Source organism: Neophocaena asiaeorientalis, unplaced genomic scaffold (genome assembly GCF_003031525.2).
Source record: "Neophocaena asiaeorientalis asiaeorientalis breed wild unplaced genomic scaffold, Neophocaena_asiaeorientalis_V1.1 scaffold246, whole genome shotgun sequence".
NCBI classification, from domain to species: domain Eukaryota; kingdom Metazoa; phylum Chordata; class Mammalia; order Artiodactyla; family Phocoenidae; genus Neophocaena; species Neophocaena asiaeorientalis.
The window spans coordinates 2679902-2694604 of record NW_020174551.1 but is presented as its reverse complement, the minus strand read 5'-3'; the positions used below and the strand labels follow the sequence as shown (position 1 = coordinate 2694604).

At 39.3% G+C, this 14703-nt stretch overlaps 1 protein-coding gene across 6 annotated transcripts in view; it reads right to left on the bottom strand.

The window, feature by feature from the left end:
* SPATS2L (spermatogenesis associated serine rich 2 like) overlaps positions 1-14703 on the bottom strand; it is a 174641-nt gene that overhangs the window by 75076 nt on the left and 84862 nt on the right. For all 6 annotated transcript variants that reach the window (XM_024757381.1, XM_024757380.1, XM_024757384.1 and 3 more), the window contains one exon: positions 10727-10787. In XM_024757381.1, the coding sequence (XP_024613149.1) occupies positions 10727-10765 (39 nt within the window). In that variant the 5' untranslated portion in view covers positions 10766-10787. The remainder of the gene's footprint in view (positions 1-10726; positions 10788-14703) is intronic.

Here is a 14703-nt window from a genome sequence, read left to right as displayed (position 1 = left end):
TACTATTCTCAGGTCTTCTCCACGTGGTCCTTATGGGCTAAGTCTGGGCTTCCTCAAAGCATGGTGGCCTGAGAACAGTCAGATTGTTTACATGGCTGCCCAGAGTTTCAACACAAGTGTCCCAACTAGTGAGGAAGAAGCTCAATCACCCACTATGAAAGCCACAGAGAGTCACTTCCTTCCACTATCCTGGTCAACCAGTTCCAAGAGCCTACCCAATATTATTAAGGGGAGGGGCTCACACCCCACCTCTTAATGGGGGAGATATTTTATAGCCATTGAAGAATACAATCTGGCTCAAAGCAACAACAACCCAGACTTCTTTCCATCAATTCAGAGTCTATACTTTCTCAAGTCACTGAGCATTTGAGGGCAGAAAAAAAAGCAAATTAAGGTAACTGTTACAATACTAAATGAAAATTGATAGCTTAAAGAAGTTATATAACTTCTCTAATTCCTAGAAATAAGTCTGATAAATTGACTTGTTGAGTACCTGATACTTAAATGAATGCTTCTCCTATGTAAAGAAACAGTAAAATTAAAATCAGATAAAGTGTCTTAAATGTTTTAATTTAGTCCGTGACACATTTTTCATATCAGAATTCTCATCTTTAATCTGGCACATGTAGGTTTAATGTTTATCTCAAATGGTTGCTATTAGTAGCGGCTGCCCTTCTAATCTATATTGAGACAAGCAATGGACTTAATACACATTTCATTCACTTAGCTACTAGCATGTATTCAGTGTATACCTGCACGTTCTCCATAACTGTGCTTTATTCTTCATATTTTCCCAGAACTACCAGTTAGCCCTGCACATAATTTAGGATAGGGTGAGCCTCTGAGTCCATTGGAAGTCTATTTTCAGCCAGCCTTTTATACCCACACAGTATTAGGACTTAGGTAAATGTTCTGTTGAGCTATTTTCTCTGATGAAATCCATATTTGGATTTATTAGTGAAGACAAAAAGGAAAAGGGAATTTTATTTTTACAAGGCATTTTGTTTTTGGTATTTTAATCAGAATAGTAAGATATTTTTAGTTTATCTTCTGCTTCTAACTTAGAATGTTCAGTAAAAATATTTCCTCACTTACTTTTGGAACTTGAGGGGGGAAGCTAATTATTGACATCTACTCTCCCTGTGGGTTTTTTCCCCCTGCTCAGTCACAGAACTCTTCAGATAAAGAGTACCATGAAGGTACAAGTCCCTATTACCCTTTAATCAATACCAAATAAGGGAGTTAGTTACTTCTTAGTCAATACCTGAACAAAGGAGTTTGGTTAATCTCTAACTTATACCAATCTTGGGTATTTCTTCACTGTGGCATGAAGGAAGGAGGCCATCTCACCACCATGGAAACCAGGAACATGCTCTCTCTCTCCTTAGGGCAAGTGTTGCTGTTCACCCACATATCATTCAGGTCTGACCAATTTAAAAAATCATGGTGACTTAAACATCAGTAAACATTATGATCGGTTTGACCAGATCTTGTTTTCCCAATGATTTTATGAGCTTGTTTGCTTTTTCTCTAAAGGCAGTAAAAAGGGTTAAAACTAGTTTGTGGATCCAGCCTTAGTTGAATAGCTACAATTACAATGTGACCCAATAAAAACATCAAACAAGCATGAACAAATGTCCATGGATGAGTAGGTAAAGAAAATGTGGTATATACATACAATGGAATACTATTCAGCCTTAAAAAGAAGGAAATCCTCTCACATGCAACAACACAGATAAACCTTGAGGACATTATGCTAAGTGAAATAAGCCAGACACAGGACAAATACTGCATGATTCCACTTATATGAGGTATCTAACATAGTCAAACTCACGGAAGCAGAGAGTAAGAACACTGGTTGTCAGGGGCTGGGGGAAAAGGAAATGGGGAGTTGTTCAATGGTATAAAGTTTCAGTTATGCAGTTTAATTAAGTTCTAGACATCTGCTGGGCAATACTGTGCTAGAGTTAACAACACCACAGTGAACACTTCAAGAGAATAATCTCCTGTTAAACACTCTTACCACAATTTAAAAAAGAAAAACGTTAACTTTAAAGTATATCATTGCTCCTCAACCATCATTTCAGTACAGTTTTGTTGATAGTTATCTTCAAGAACTGAGCAGCAGAGTTCTGAAGGGTCTGTAGACAGGGAGGCATCAGAAATGACATACCAGTGAGCCATAAACGTACCTTATAAATAGTTTAATCAATTTTTTTTTTTTTTGCGGTACGCGGGCCTCTCACTGTTGTGGCCTCTCCCGTTGCGGAGCTCAGGCTCCGGACGCGCAGGCTCAGCGGCCATGGCTCACGGACCCAGCCGCTCTGCGGCATGTGGGAGCTTCCCGGACCGGGGCACGAACCCGTGTCCCCTGCATCGGCAGGCGGACTCTCAACCACTGCGCCACCAGGGAAGCCCTTTTTTTTTTTTTTTTAAACAAGGAACTGAGTATGGACAGGTTGTGTACCACATTATAATTGAGACAGCGATTTATTTGTATCAGGACTAAGGCTGCCCCCAGGTTCTCTGATCCATGGTACAGTTCCCGTTTTCAGTCTTTTATGGGGCCTGTGAGGTGGAAAAGACCATGGATTCATCCAATATTAGAGCTGAAAAGGATTCTGGAGGTCCTCTACATAAAGGAGACTCCCTCATTTGGCAGATAAGGAAACTGAAGCCCCGTGAGGTTCCACAATGTACCAAAGGACACACAGTTTTTCAGTAAAATTAATGTCCCTTTGTTTCCTTAAATGTGGTTAGAGAGTATACTTCTGATAGAAAATAAGACTCCTAAATTATCCTTTGCCCTAGAAGTTAAGACAACTCCCTATACTAGTGGCAGTATGGCTCATCTTGCTAAGGGAAGGGAAATTCTGGAGTTTGTATTTTAATTTACTAATTAACAGAGGTTCTTGAAATTTTTATTAAAAAATTTAAAAATCTCATGCTTTCTCTTATATGATTGAATTCCAAAATAGATATTTCAATTTCCTTTTTAAACCTAAAATTTTGTTATACTCTCAAATATTGTGGTGGCACAGAAATCTCCCTCTGAGGGAAACAGAGTTGACTGACAGCCTAGCTACCGTCCCTCTGGGTCCACCCAAGCCTCACTCCACCGAGGATGCACCCAGTCAATGGCTCAGGTAGGGGGTGCTAGTGAAAGCTCATTTCTGAGGGATATGGGAGCTCCCCAGCCGGGGAATGAAGGCTCCCCATCGACCTGCACAAAACTTCTTAGAACTGCACTGCCCAGGGAGACTCTTCTTACCCAATTTTTTTCCCCTTCTCCTTCTTTCAGATATGGCAGACCTGCATGCTTGGCAGTCTGTAGACTCTCCCTGCCCGCACATCCTTCCTCTCCTTTCTCTTTTACAAGCACCTGCCTCCACTACTTCCCACCCGCAAGGCACCTCTTAATCATCTAATCCCACCTTGGACTCTGCTCTTGGAGACTCAAAAGAACACAAATATGCTTTTTCTAATTACTCCCATCTTTTCCCTACTGACATTCTAATGCTCGTCCCAACACAGGGAGGCACGCTCCACTTTCTTCTCCTTTCTTCCTACTGGCTGAGAATCACCATTATAGAATCTTGGCTCAGTTATTTGACTAAATATTGATTAACAAGTATTTTGGGGGCATAAATTCTATGATATTACTATTATAGGAGCTACTGAGTACACAAATAAATTGAAAATCCATTTGTGCTTATAAGGAGCTTGTAATCAAGCTGTGGATAAATCACAGAGAAAAAGTTGTTTTAATAATAATAATAATAATACAAGCAGTATACTGTTAAGTGGTGACTCAATCAATCTACCTAACTACCTATCTAATCCATCTGGATAGATTTTTAATGCTCAAGGTCAGAAGAGAAGAAACCATTGCAGCTTTATCATTTTTAAAAAAAAATTGTAAAAATTGGATAATTTAATATGAAGGATCATTGTGAAAAATAACTAGAATATTGGTAAAGTACACATAAATTCCAAGGGATTGCCAACAGAGGTAACTTTTTTCCTGTCACCAGAGGTTTTAATTTTGACATGCTCTTGTATTGTTTAGCATTAACCCTCTACCTTGTATGTAACTCTCAGCCAGAGTGCAAAAGGGGCTATGATGAAAGGCTGGAAGCAGCGGGGGCGGGAGGGCGGGAGAAGCAGAACAGAAACACTGTGAATTCCAATTGTGTAGCTTGGGAAAAAAAACAATGTGATGCTGATCCTACAATAGTAAATTTCTTCTTATCTGCAGAAACTGATGCTGACATTTCCATTTATTCATTCAGTTCCTTTAGACTCCTTGTCAGATCTCTTCTAGTTGCCAAGCAACAATAACAGCAGTTCTGTACATAAGCGTTAGGCAATAACTATTGTCAATGTTTCTCCGTTCTTTGAAAGGGAAATTTAATGACCCTTTCCTATGAGAAAATGATGACAAGAACCTATTCATGGTGAAACCTAAAAGCTGTGTGTGTGGTTTGTGTTTTTGCTGTTGGAATCCAAGGACTGGGCTAAACTGACCTAAACACTCGTACAAAATCATGAAATTAAGATTCGCTCCAAAGCTTGCATGGTTCGGTCTTTAAAAACAACTGCATATCATTAAAACTTGTCCCAGAGCCCATAAAATGAGTTCACTGTTAAATGGAGTTAATATTTTAAAGATGCTTGATGATGGGTTTCTTTTGTACTTTCCCTGATCCTGGTAAAAATCTCTTTAATCAAACTCTTGGGTTTTTCTGACAATACTCCCCCACATAAAGACTTGAACCATATTTCAGTACTTTATAAAACATAAATCAAGACAGTTACAGGAAAAAATAAAATAAAATGGGACATCTGTCCACCTGTTGAGGACAGACTCCAGGACACAGAGTCTATGTCAGTCACCTGCACAAATGTTGAGATGGCCCCTCCCTGTTCCCACGGTGGACGAAAGGTTCCTCTCCCCTTGTCTAGTCTTCCTCCTCCATTTTAATGAGTCTATATGAATATTGTTTACAACCCAATTTACCTCCATAACCTTAACAGCTCAAAAAGCTATTCATAGGGCTTCCCTGGTGGCGCAGTGGTTGAGAGTCCGCCTGCCGATGCAGGGGACGCGGATTCGTGCCCTGGTCCGGGAAGATCCCACATGCTGCGGAGCGGCTGGGCCCGTGAGCCATGGCCGCTGAGCCTGCGCGTCCGGAGCCTGAGCTCCGCAACGGGAGAGGCCACAACAGTGAGAGGCCCGCGTACCGCAAAAAAAAAAAAAAAAAATCTATTCATAATAAGTGGCACATTGCTGCGAGGATATTATAGACTAAGTGATTCCCCATATCATCATATTTTCTAACCTCACTTATTTTTTGTGAGGCTCAGCAATAGCTATAAAAGTTTTAAAAAGTCAAGTCCAGTTTTATGTTCTCTTTCTCTTGTGGGTTTTTAATTGTGTTTTCTTTCTAATCTCAGTTCTATGTGAATTTATATTTTTAGTTACTAAAAAAACATTAACTAAGGCTCCTTTTCCATTTTTTAATTGTAAAATACACAGATGAGCTCCCCCAGACCCTTTATAGTTTATAGGATTAAAAGCTCATAAAACAGCTCTACTTTTATTACTGTATTTGATGATTTTGTCAGGTAGGTTTTGTTTTCATGTCCAATCTACAGATTAGAAAACTGAGGCCCAGATAAGTTAAGTGACCTGCTCTAGGCTGCTCAACTAGTAATCAGGGAGCTACTTATCTCTGCTACTGTCTCCAAACTCCAAGCTCCTTCCATGACTTTACCTTGCTGGAGATCACTTCCCAAGCATACTTGGTGTCCTACAGTGGCTTAAGGATCACTTTTTGTTGGAATTAATTATCAGACCATAACTAGACATTCAGCAAATATTATTTTGTAACTCCATTTGTAATCCCGTTTTACAAACAAGGATCCCCTTGGCTTTCCATCACCAAATTGTACTGCTGAATTGTATTCTATTTAAACTGATTTACAATAATGCATGAAAACATCTGACTGAAAATGTTATTTTGTGCATGACAGTTCCAATAATCCTTTCTTACTCAGTTGAGAATTACATCTAAAACTTTATAAATCAATTTAGGTTGGTACCCTAGTGCTTCACATGAGAATAATGTAATAGTCACTACTGAGCCCTATCCTCAAGTCATCTAGGAGGTTCTAGTGTTAAATTTCTTTAAAAAAAATATGTTACTTAGAAAAGAGCTGTAGAAATTGAATTGGCCCTAAATATAGGATCCCTGATTAGCCTGAAGATTTTGTTCTGGTATCTTTCCTTAATAAAATGAGATATGGAGATTATTTTCTTTTTTTTTTTGGAGGGGGTACAGTGGGATATGACTGGTTACTCACCAAAGGACCTCATCTGTTATTGGCAAAACCTACCTGAGACCACCAGTATTTGATAACCATCTCATAAAGACGCTGCTTTTCTGCAGAACCACAGGTAGTCAACCTAAGAAGTAACCTAAGCTTGTTTCTAGAAGCAATTTAAAACTTGCTTTATTTAATAGCAAAGAGAGTACTAAAATGAGATGACACTCCATTAACCTACATTTCAGTTTCCAAGAAGGCTTGAGGTTTTGCAAAATATCGTGAATGGGAAATCTGTCCCTAAAGAACGTAACGATTCAAGCAGGCGTGTTCATTCATTCGTTACCCATTCATTAATCTAACTCGAACTGGGGTCAACTATGTGTCAAACCCAAGAATACGAAGACGAGAAAGGCCCAGTGCCTGCCCCCAAGGAGCACACAATCTCCCTTGGGGAGACAGACCACTAACCATGGTATAGAGGCAGAAGGCAGAGAGCCTCACTGAAGCACAAAGGAGAACAGAGGAAGGGCCAATAATTCAGGAGGGGCAGGAGGGCAGAGAAAGGAGCCACCTGAAAGGCTTCCTAAAAGGGAGGTGAGTGAGGGTCGGTCCCTGTGGAGGACGTCCCAGAGAGAGGAAACTACCTTTGCAGAGGCCTGGAGGCAGCAACATTCATGGTCAGGATGGCTGTGTTGAAGGGAGAGTAGAGAAGTGGCTACTGATAAGGGTGGAAATGTAAACAGGGTCAGCTCACACGGAGGATGGATGTCACACTCCTAAGGAGATCAAACTTTGACTTCAAGGATATTTCCAATTTAAATCCTTTCAGTTACAGTCCAATAATATAGAGATACTTTAAAAGAGTCACAAAGAGTGTCAACTGTAAATTTCAGTTGTCTTGGATATGAGAGACCTTAAGTTAAGCTGCATGAGGACAGAAATGATTCTCTCACCCAAGCACCTCTTCCTTTCCAATTCATCCAATAGTGGACCCACTAGAGATAACTGATGAACTCATTCCACTGCAAGACTTTTACTGAGTATTTCATTTCCCACAGTGCTTGACTAGCTAGTGTATAAAAACACCACACGGATCTGTTCTCACATCTCTAAAAGCTTATAATTTATAACTTAAGACATAACAGTTATTATTCTTAATTTTCAGAACTAAAATGTCAGTGCTGTGTGACAGATTGGGAAACAAACTCATCATAAAAAGGCCATAAAAGCTAATCACTAAAGGAAATAAAAGTACGAAAATAAATCAATGTAAAATTACAAATGATCAGAATTTTCCGTTGTTTATTATGATTTATTTTATTGAGCTGAGAAATCTATTAACCTTTTGATACGGGAAGATGGAATTTACTAACTGAGTTAGAGGAGCTTTACTTCCATTGTCATGCAGATGGATAATATTTACAACTTAAACATCACCCCCTTTCAAAATGATGCCAACATTTTGATAAGTTACTGAAGTGCAATGGCAAAAACACCATCTCCTGTTACTCTTCGTACGTGTATGTGACACTGGTCATGACAAGTGGATGAATGTGGCGCCTGAGCCCATGCACGGAGCATTCACACTGAACCTCTGTGGTCTGTGAGATCACGGATCAGCCTCCTTCCCCATTTTGGCTCGAGGCCACCTCTGTTTTGAATAAGACACTCTATCTGCTGAGCCTACCATCTCGGTCTGTCCACTGGCCATGTTTTGCAGGGAATCAATTACTATGACTGATTCTTTAAAGTGCTTTTCCTTCCCATAACCCAACTTTAGGAGCTGTTCAACCCATCCATCAACAGATATTTGGAAAGGGGCCAATATTTGGTCAGCACTGTGGTGCCGGACCCAGCTTCTCAAACTGGGAACACATAGTCTCACCCGAGTGTATGACTGTGAGTCACAGAGAATATGAAGCCACAATGTAAAAGGGCCCAGACTTCTGCCACTGTTTGCTCAATGGTCGATAAGTGAAAACAGTTCTGTATTAACATAATAAATGGAATATATTACAGAATACAATGGATAAAAAAATTGCATCCATTTTTAAGATCACACAGAAGACTCCAAAGAAATTATATGTGGAAGTTGGTTGTGACCATGTCCCAAAGTAGCAAGTTTGTTCTTCTGTGCCCTGTGGTTATTTTATTGGAAAACTCTGGGAAGCAGTAATACAGTGGAAAGAGCATGAGCTTTAGAACCAGACAGAGCTGAGTTTGAATCCTTGCTCTTTCATATTCCCTGAGACTCTGACTTTGACCAAATCACTTTATCTCAAGCCTCTGTGTCCTCATCAAACAGAAAAGTTATTTAATATGAAGATCTATAAAATAAGTAGTACAGCAGCTGGCAAAGCTAGGGGAGGTTTTAAAAATATACCATAAGTCATGTTCCTGCTTAATTCCTTTCAACGGCTACTTTTGCCCTTTGAATAAAACCCTACATGTTTCTGTCTCAGCTTCTAAACCTTTTGGGGCACAGACCCCCTTTGGCAGTCTGGTGAAGCCTCGGGGGTCCCTCTCAGAATAATGTTTAAATAAAACATACACGATTACAGAGGAAACCACTCATATTGAAATAACATTAAAATACTAATAAAAAATTTTATGCTACAGTAATGTACGTGCTTCTCTGTCAACATCAAATAACACAACATAGCGGCAGGTTCTGTAATTACAGTAATTTTGAAGCAGTGATGAACAAACAGCTTTTCAGGATATCTGCAACAAATGTAATTTGATATGAAGACACCTGTGATTTCTAGTTGTGAAAGTCACAGGTACTCCTGCTACTCCTGTGGGTTGTTTTTCTCCCTTGCCTAGATTCATGATTGAAGGAAATGCTAAATTTCATTTAGATATGAGTAGAGATGAAAATTCATTTTTGTTTTCATCCAACTTTGTGAAACCCTGGCTTCCACCCCTGGATGCTGTGGAGGTTGAGGGAACAGGTGAAGAGTCAGTATTCTACCAATTCTGGTTCCTGGCGTACTCTCTGCCCTCATCCCCCATCACCATCCCTCTGCCTACCACACTCTGGCCACACCGGCCACTCAACCACTAGCTCTTCAAACACGATGAACTTCAGTCTTCCTCGGGCACCTGCTTTTGCTTATCTGCCTGGAATGCTCTGTCCTTGGATCACTGCATGGTGTTTCTTTCCTGTTTTCTCTATCTCAGCTCAAATATCACCTCCTCTGAGAGGGCTGCCCTGACCAACCCCATCTAAAGTAGCCACCTGCCCGTGCCGCCCAGCTGTATTTTCCTCATCATAGACATCACTATATGAAATGATCGTGTTCATTTATATGTTCTTGTGTTTACTTTCTGTTTCCCTGCCTTAGAAAACAAGCTCCATGGGAGCAGGAACCTCATCTACATGTTCAGTGCCACATCGTCAGCATCCAGACAGTGTTTGGGACAAAACAGGAGTCTGATACGTCTTGGCTAAAGGAAAGAAAAATTACTGAGGATTCCAGTGATGTTACTTCTCTCATCCTTCACTCAGGGTTTTAGGCACTGTGGGGGTACAAAGAGATGAAAGACAACCTATGGCCCCCAAGTAGTTAGCCTAATGGAGGTGGGAGGTGGCCCTGTGGAAGGCTGGAGTGAGTTCCAGGTAAGGCTCTCTCACTTTGCTGTGTGACTATGGACGAACCCCTTCCAGGGCCTCAGCTCCCCTGGCGCCAGACGAATGGCTTGGACAAATTTAACTCCCTGGTCTCATGGGATCTACAGGGTATGATCATTTAAGAGCTAACAGTGCAAGGGAGCATATATGGCAAGGGAGGGGTTGTGACCCTAAGCCGAGAAAATTCACAGAGGAGGACAAGACTTGGAACGGCTCTGAAGTACACTCAGCCTCCAATGAATAATGAGGAGGTGGGATTTTCAGAGTCATGAACCCTCAGTGTTGAAAGAAACTGTAAAGGCTACCCAGCACGACCACTAGGGAATGCTTTGGATATCTCTACGAGGCTGTTTTTGGAGATGTAGCATAACACCCCCGCTCTTAGATGGAACCCAGCATGGTGGTTAAGAGTGTGAACTGTAGAATAGCACTGCTGGGTCCAGATCCCAGCTCTGTTGCTTCCTAGCTATGTGACCTCAGGCAAAGTACTTACCTTCTCTGTGTCTCAATTCCATCCTCTGTAAAATGAAAATAACTACATGGCGTTATAGTCAAGACTAAATGAGAAAATGAATATAATATGCATAACACCCATTTAGTAAATGCTACTTATGATTCTGTGGAATAGTTTTCTCGTGTGTCAAGCTTACTATGCATTCTCCCAAACCATTTTTCCCTTCTTCCATTATTGAATTTTTACTAGCTAGAGACTACATTATCCAGTTTGGAGTATCTGCAAGCCAATATTTAATTATATCTTACCTTTTCCTTGACATTCACATGAGTATTGAGTTCAGCCATCTTGCTTCTAGTGGAATAAGCCCTACCAAGAAGGGGAAAAAAAATGATTAACTTTAAAGTTCTAAAATTGATTTCTCAATGTGTTATTTTTATGCTCTCTTCCAATATAGTAAACAATTTCATTCAGCCATAATCATAAATACCAATTTAGAATGTAAAAATACTTTCAAGCTAAGCACTTGTCTCAGATATGCTCTAAAAGCATGTTATGATAACTCCAGATGACAATGTAAAATATTTTATTCATACTGTACCAACATGGAAAATGACAAACACAGATGGGTATGCACCTAAACTGTGTTTCTTATTATGGAAAATAAAGGTGGTCAAAACGGTGAGAGGAGGAAAAGTGTACCTATTTTAACTAAGCATTGTCATCACAATCTTTACTGTTCCAATGATTTTATTAGTCTCTAGTCAATATAGCAAACATTGAGTGTTTCCTGCATGTATGTAACTACACCAAAACACTCCAGGAAGAAACAAGAGAAAGGTTCCATATTAAAACATAAGAAACACATAATAGTTTTTAAACTTGTGTTTTCACTTATCAATATATGAACATTCTTCCAGATCAACACATATATACCTGTGTCATATTTTTAATGACCATAAATTCATGATCTGTAGTCTCAAATGTACTCTTAAAACTGCCCATAACCCTTCCGTTTTCCTAAATTCTTTAGGTTTTCGGCCTTTGGTGTCCAATCTTCTTTGAAAAGTTGCCCACTATGAGAAGATCTGTATTCTTAATATCAAGCTGTTGTGTTTTTCTTCTTCTCATCCAGTCTAAATCTTTTATCATTATTATAGAAGCTACATCTTAAGTCTTTAATAGTTTCCATCTCTTTTTGAAATAGGGCATAACTGACTTACAATGGGCAAACAGATTGGTTCAGAAGTTAGCAGCTAGACAGGCCGAGATATCAATATATTACCTATTTGCATGTTTAATGCTTTTTGTCAATCAAGAACCACTGAAACTCTTTCTTATATCCTTTTTGACTTTGGCTACAAAGAGTGTATCTAGAATTGATAACATTTCAGGGATAACTTGCAAAAATTCTCTGATTTCTCCACACCAAAACTTCTTTTAAGCCTAGGTCTTAAATAAAGCATAAATTCAGATCCATTACCTTTTGTTGATTTAGGATGAAAGCTTGGCAATATGTAATCTTAACTCTATTACCACTCAAATAGGAATCCATATACTATTATCTACTATATTATTAAATATTAGAAACAGTAAAATTTTATTTTTACAAGTTTCCAAATGACATTGCCACTGATACATGCACTGGGGCACGGTGGCAGGGGAGACCCTGCATACTCAATCCCCAGTAAGACAGCTCCTTCCCACATACTCTGCAGAGTGCCCATCCCACTGGATACACCTTCCATTTAAATAACATTTCCCAATGGTAAATGCTATATCCTCTGCCTTGGCATAAGGGAGAAAGTATATAATGGCTAGCTGGCAAATAATGTCTGAATTTCATTCTCACTATTCTTGCCCCTGAGAGTTACTAGTAAAAGACATTAGGATTATTTTCTGATTATCCATAACAGTGAATAGAGATGGTATGTGAAGTATAAGCACAGATAATCAGGTGTTTTTGTTTACAAGCCATAGATGTGAAACCTTTGACCAGTCATCACAATGCCTGCAAGATAGTCTATAAGCATGATATCTGAAGACATTTGAATGGTTGATTTCCTTATTCAAATGGAAGTTCTGGCATTATGTAAACATACACTGCGTAGACATAGATTTTTCTATATGTGATAGTGTATGTATGTATGTGAGAGAATGAGGATGGGGAAGACAGAGAAAAGAGACACAGGCTGCAGCTATGGAGTGAGGAAGGCTCAAAGGAGACAGCAGCACTTGGGGTAATTTGTTAAGATGGATCTGAGCCACAATTCCTCTCATTAGACTGGATTAAGCTACATCTTCCGGACACATCTACTCCTGCCATTATACATGTGTGAAATCTGATAGAAAAAGGGTTTTGTTTTTGTTTTGCTTTGATGTCTAGGATTTGGGTGTGCAGCATTTTCTAAAGCTGGAATGTTATAATCTATAGAGAAATCAGGGAGGAATTCCACAGAGGACAGAAAATTTCTGAGATCTGAGTAAGTGGCAGTACTGAATGGTGAGCTAGAGTCATAGGAATATATATATTTCCTTGACAATTCCCTTTCTCATTGCTCTGGCGTCTAAGTCAAGGAAGACTCTTCTTTGGTTGTGATGCCAGTAAGATTGATTACAATATTATTTTTATTGTGGAAGGAAAAGGCTGGCTGTGAGAGTAGAAAGGGGCTATTACAGGTTCCTCAGATGGGAAGATAAGATAAAAATAATTTGTAGGGAGCTCTTCTTTGCCCATTTTACTCTTTATTTTCCCCCCTGTGTGCTATCTCTACAGGCAATTCCTTCCAGCTGGATTCCTATGGCCTTTGTACATCAAGGCTTTCTGCTGGCTAGTATATAACAGAGAGATTGGGAAATCAGCTCCAGCTCCAGTTATGGAAACTAAATGAAAGATTTCAATATAAATAGAAAATAAATCTGATTTGCCTTAAGAATTAAGAATTTAAGTGGCTAGATAGTTACATTGGGTTCTATTGATAAGGACAAACAACGGGGACAAGGTTGACCTTCAGTGTCACAGGCCCTTCCTGAGTGTCCACACCTGAGATTGGCACTAACCCTTCCAGAATATTCAGAAGCACACCTCACCCTGGCGTGGCATCACATGCCCATTACCTTTCCTCTGGCTCCCTCACCCCCAGGAAAATGAAACTGTGCTGTGCCGCTATTCTTCTGGGATTCTGTTCTCTGCTATGAACTATATCGGGACAGCCAGATCCACTTAATCTGAATCTCAACTGTTTAACTTAAATAGTTAAGGAACTAAAAAAAAAAAAGTTAAGGAACTTTTCCTCTAAGAAACAATATATTGTCACCTCCTCCTAAATGACAGGCCCAGAGTCCAGCAACTTGAAACTCCATCCCTCAAAGCTGCAGACCCCCTGGGTTAACCCGAGAAGCCTTTGATGCTGTGAGTAAGTTGACATGTTTGGGGCCAACGGACCTCCTATTTCCTTCTCATCACGCTTGGCCACCATGCTTGATGGTCTATCTCTAACATAGCTTGATTTCGAGAGCTTTTAAGTCCATAAGAAAGGTATGACGATCTCTGACTTCTTGGGGGAGAACCTGGTTTCTAATTCCTATTATCACTACAATCGTTCTTAGAACAGACCAATTACTGGGGCCTAACTATTCAAATCCACACATACATGTCCCATGCGTATAAATAATCAATAGAAAATGAAGATAGCCAGAAATACAAGTCCTGATATTGGTGCAACATTTTAAGAGCTTAGGTATTGTTTGAAATGTTTTCCCTATAATTACACCTCAGCTTTCAGTAATAACATTACAAATATACATATACATCATCTAAGTTTTACATATATCCTAGAGAAAAATAAACATCAAGGAAACTGTTGACTGAAATTTTTAGAGGAAAAATAAAGATCAAGGAAACTGTAATTTTATTTATGAAATCTCAGATTGATCTCTCACTCAGTTTAGATATGTGTTCCATAGTCAGAAACTTATTAGGAAAGATGTCAATCCCAAAGAAAAGCATTTCACCATTTATCTATCACCAATATATCATCTATACACATCTCCAGTGTAAAATTAATAATCCACAACTATAGTTACCATCAAACTGAACTTACTTATGCAAAGATCTTAATATGCATTAATGCTAGTCAGAAAATCTATTAGTTTGTAAAAAAGAAATATTCTTTATGAAAAATACACCTGAATAGTGCAAATTCCAGCACATACATTTGTTTCAGTATTTCTAGTTAATACAATTCAGAGAAGTTTAATATATACCACAATCTGATCAACTACC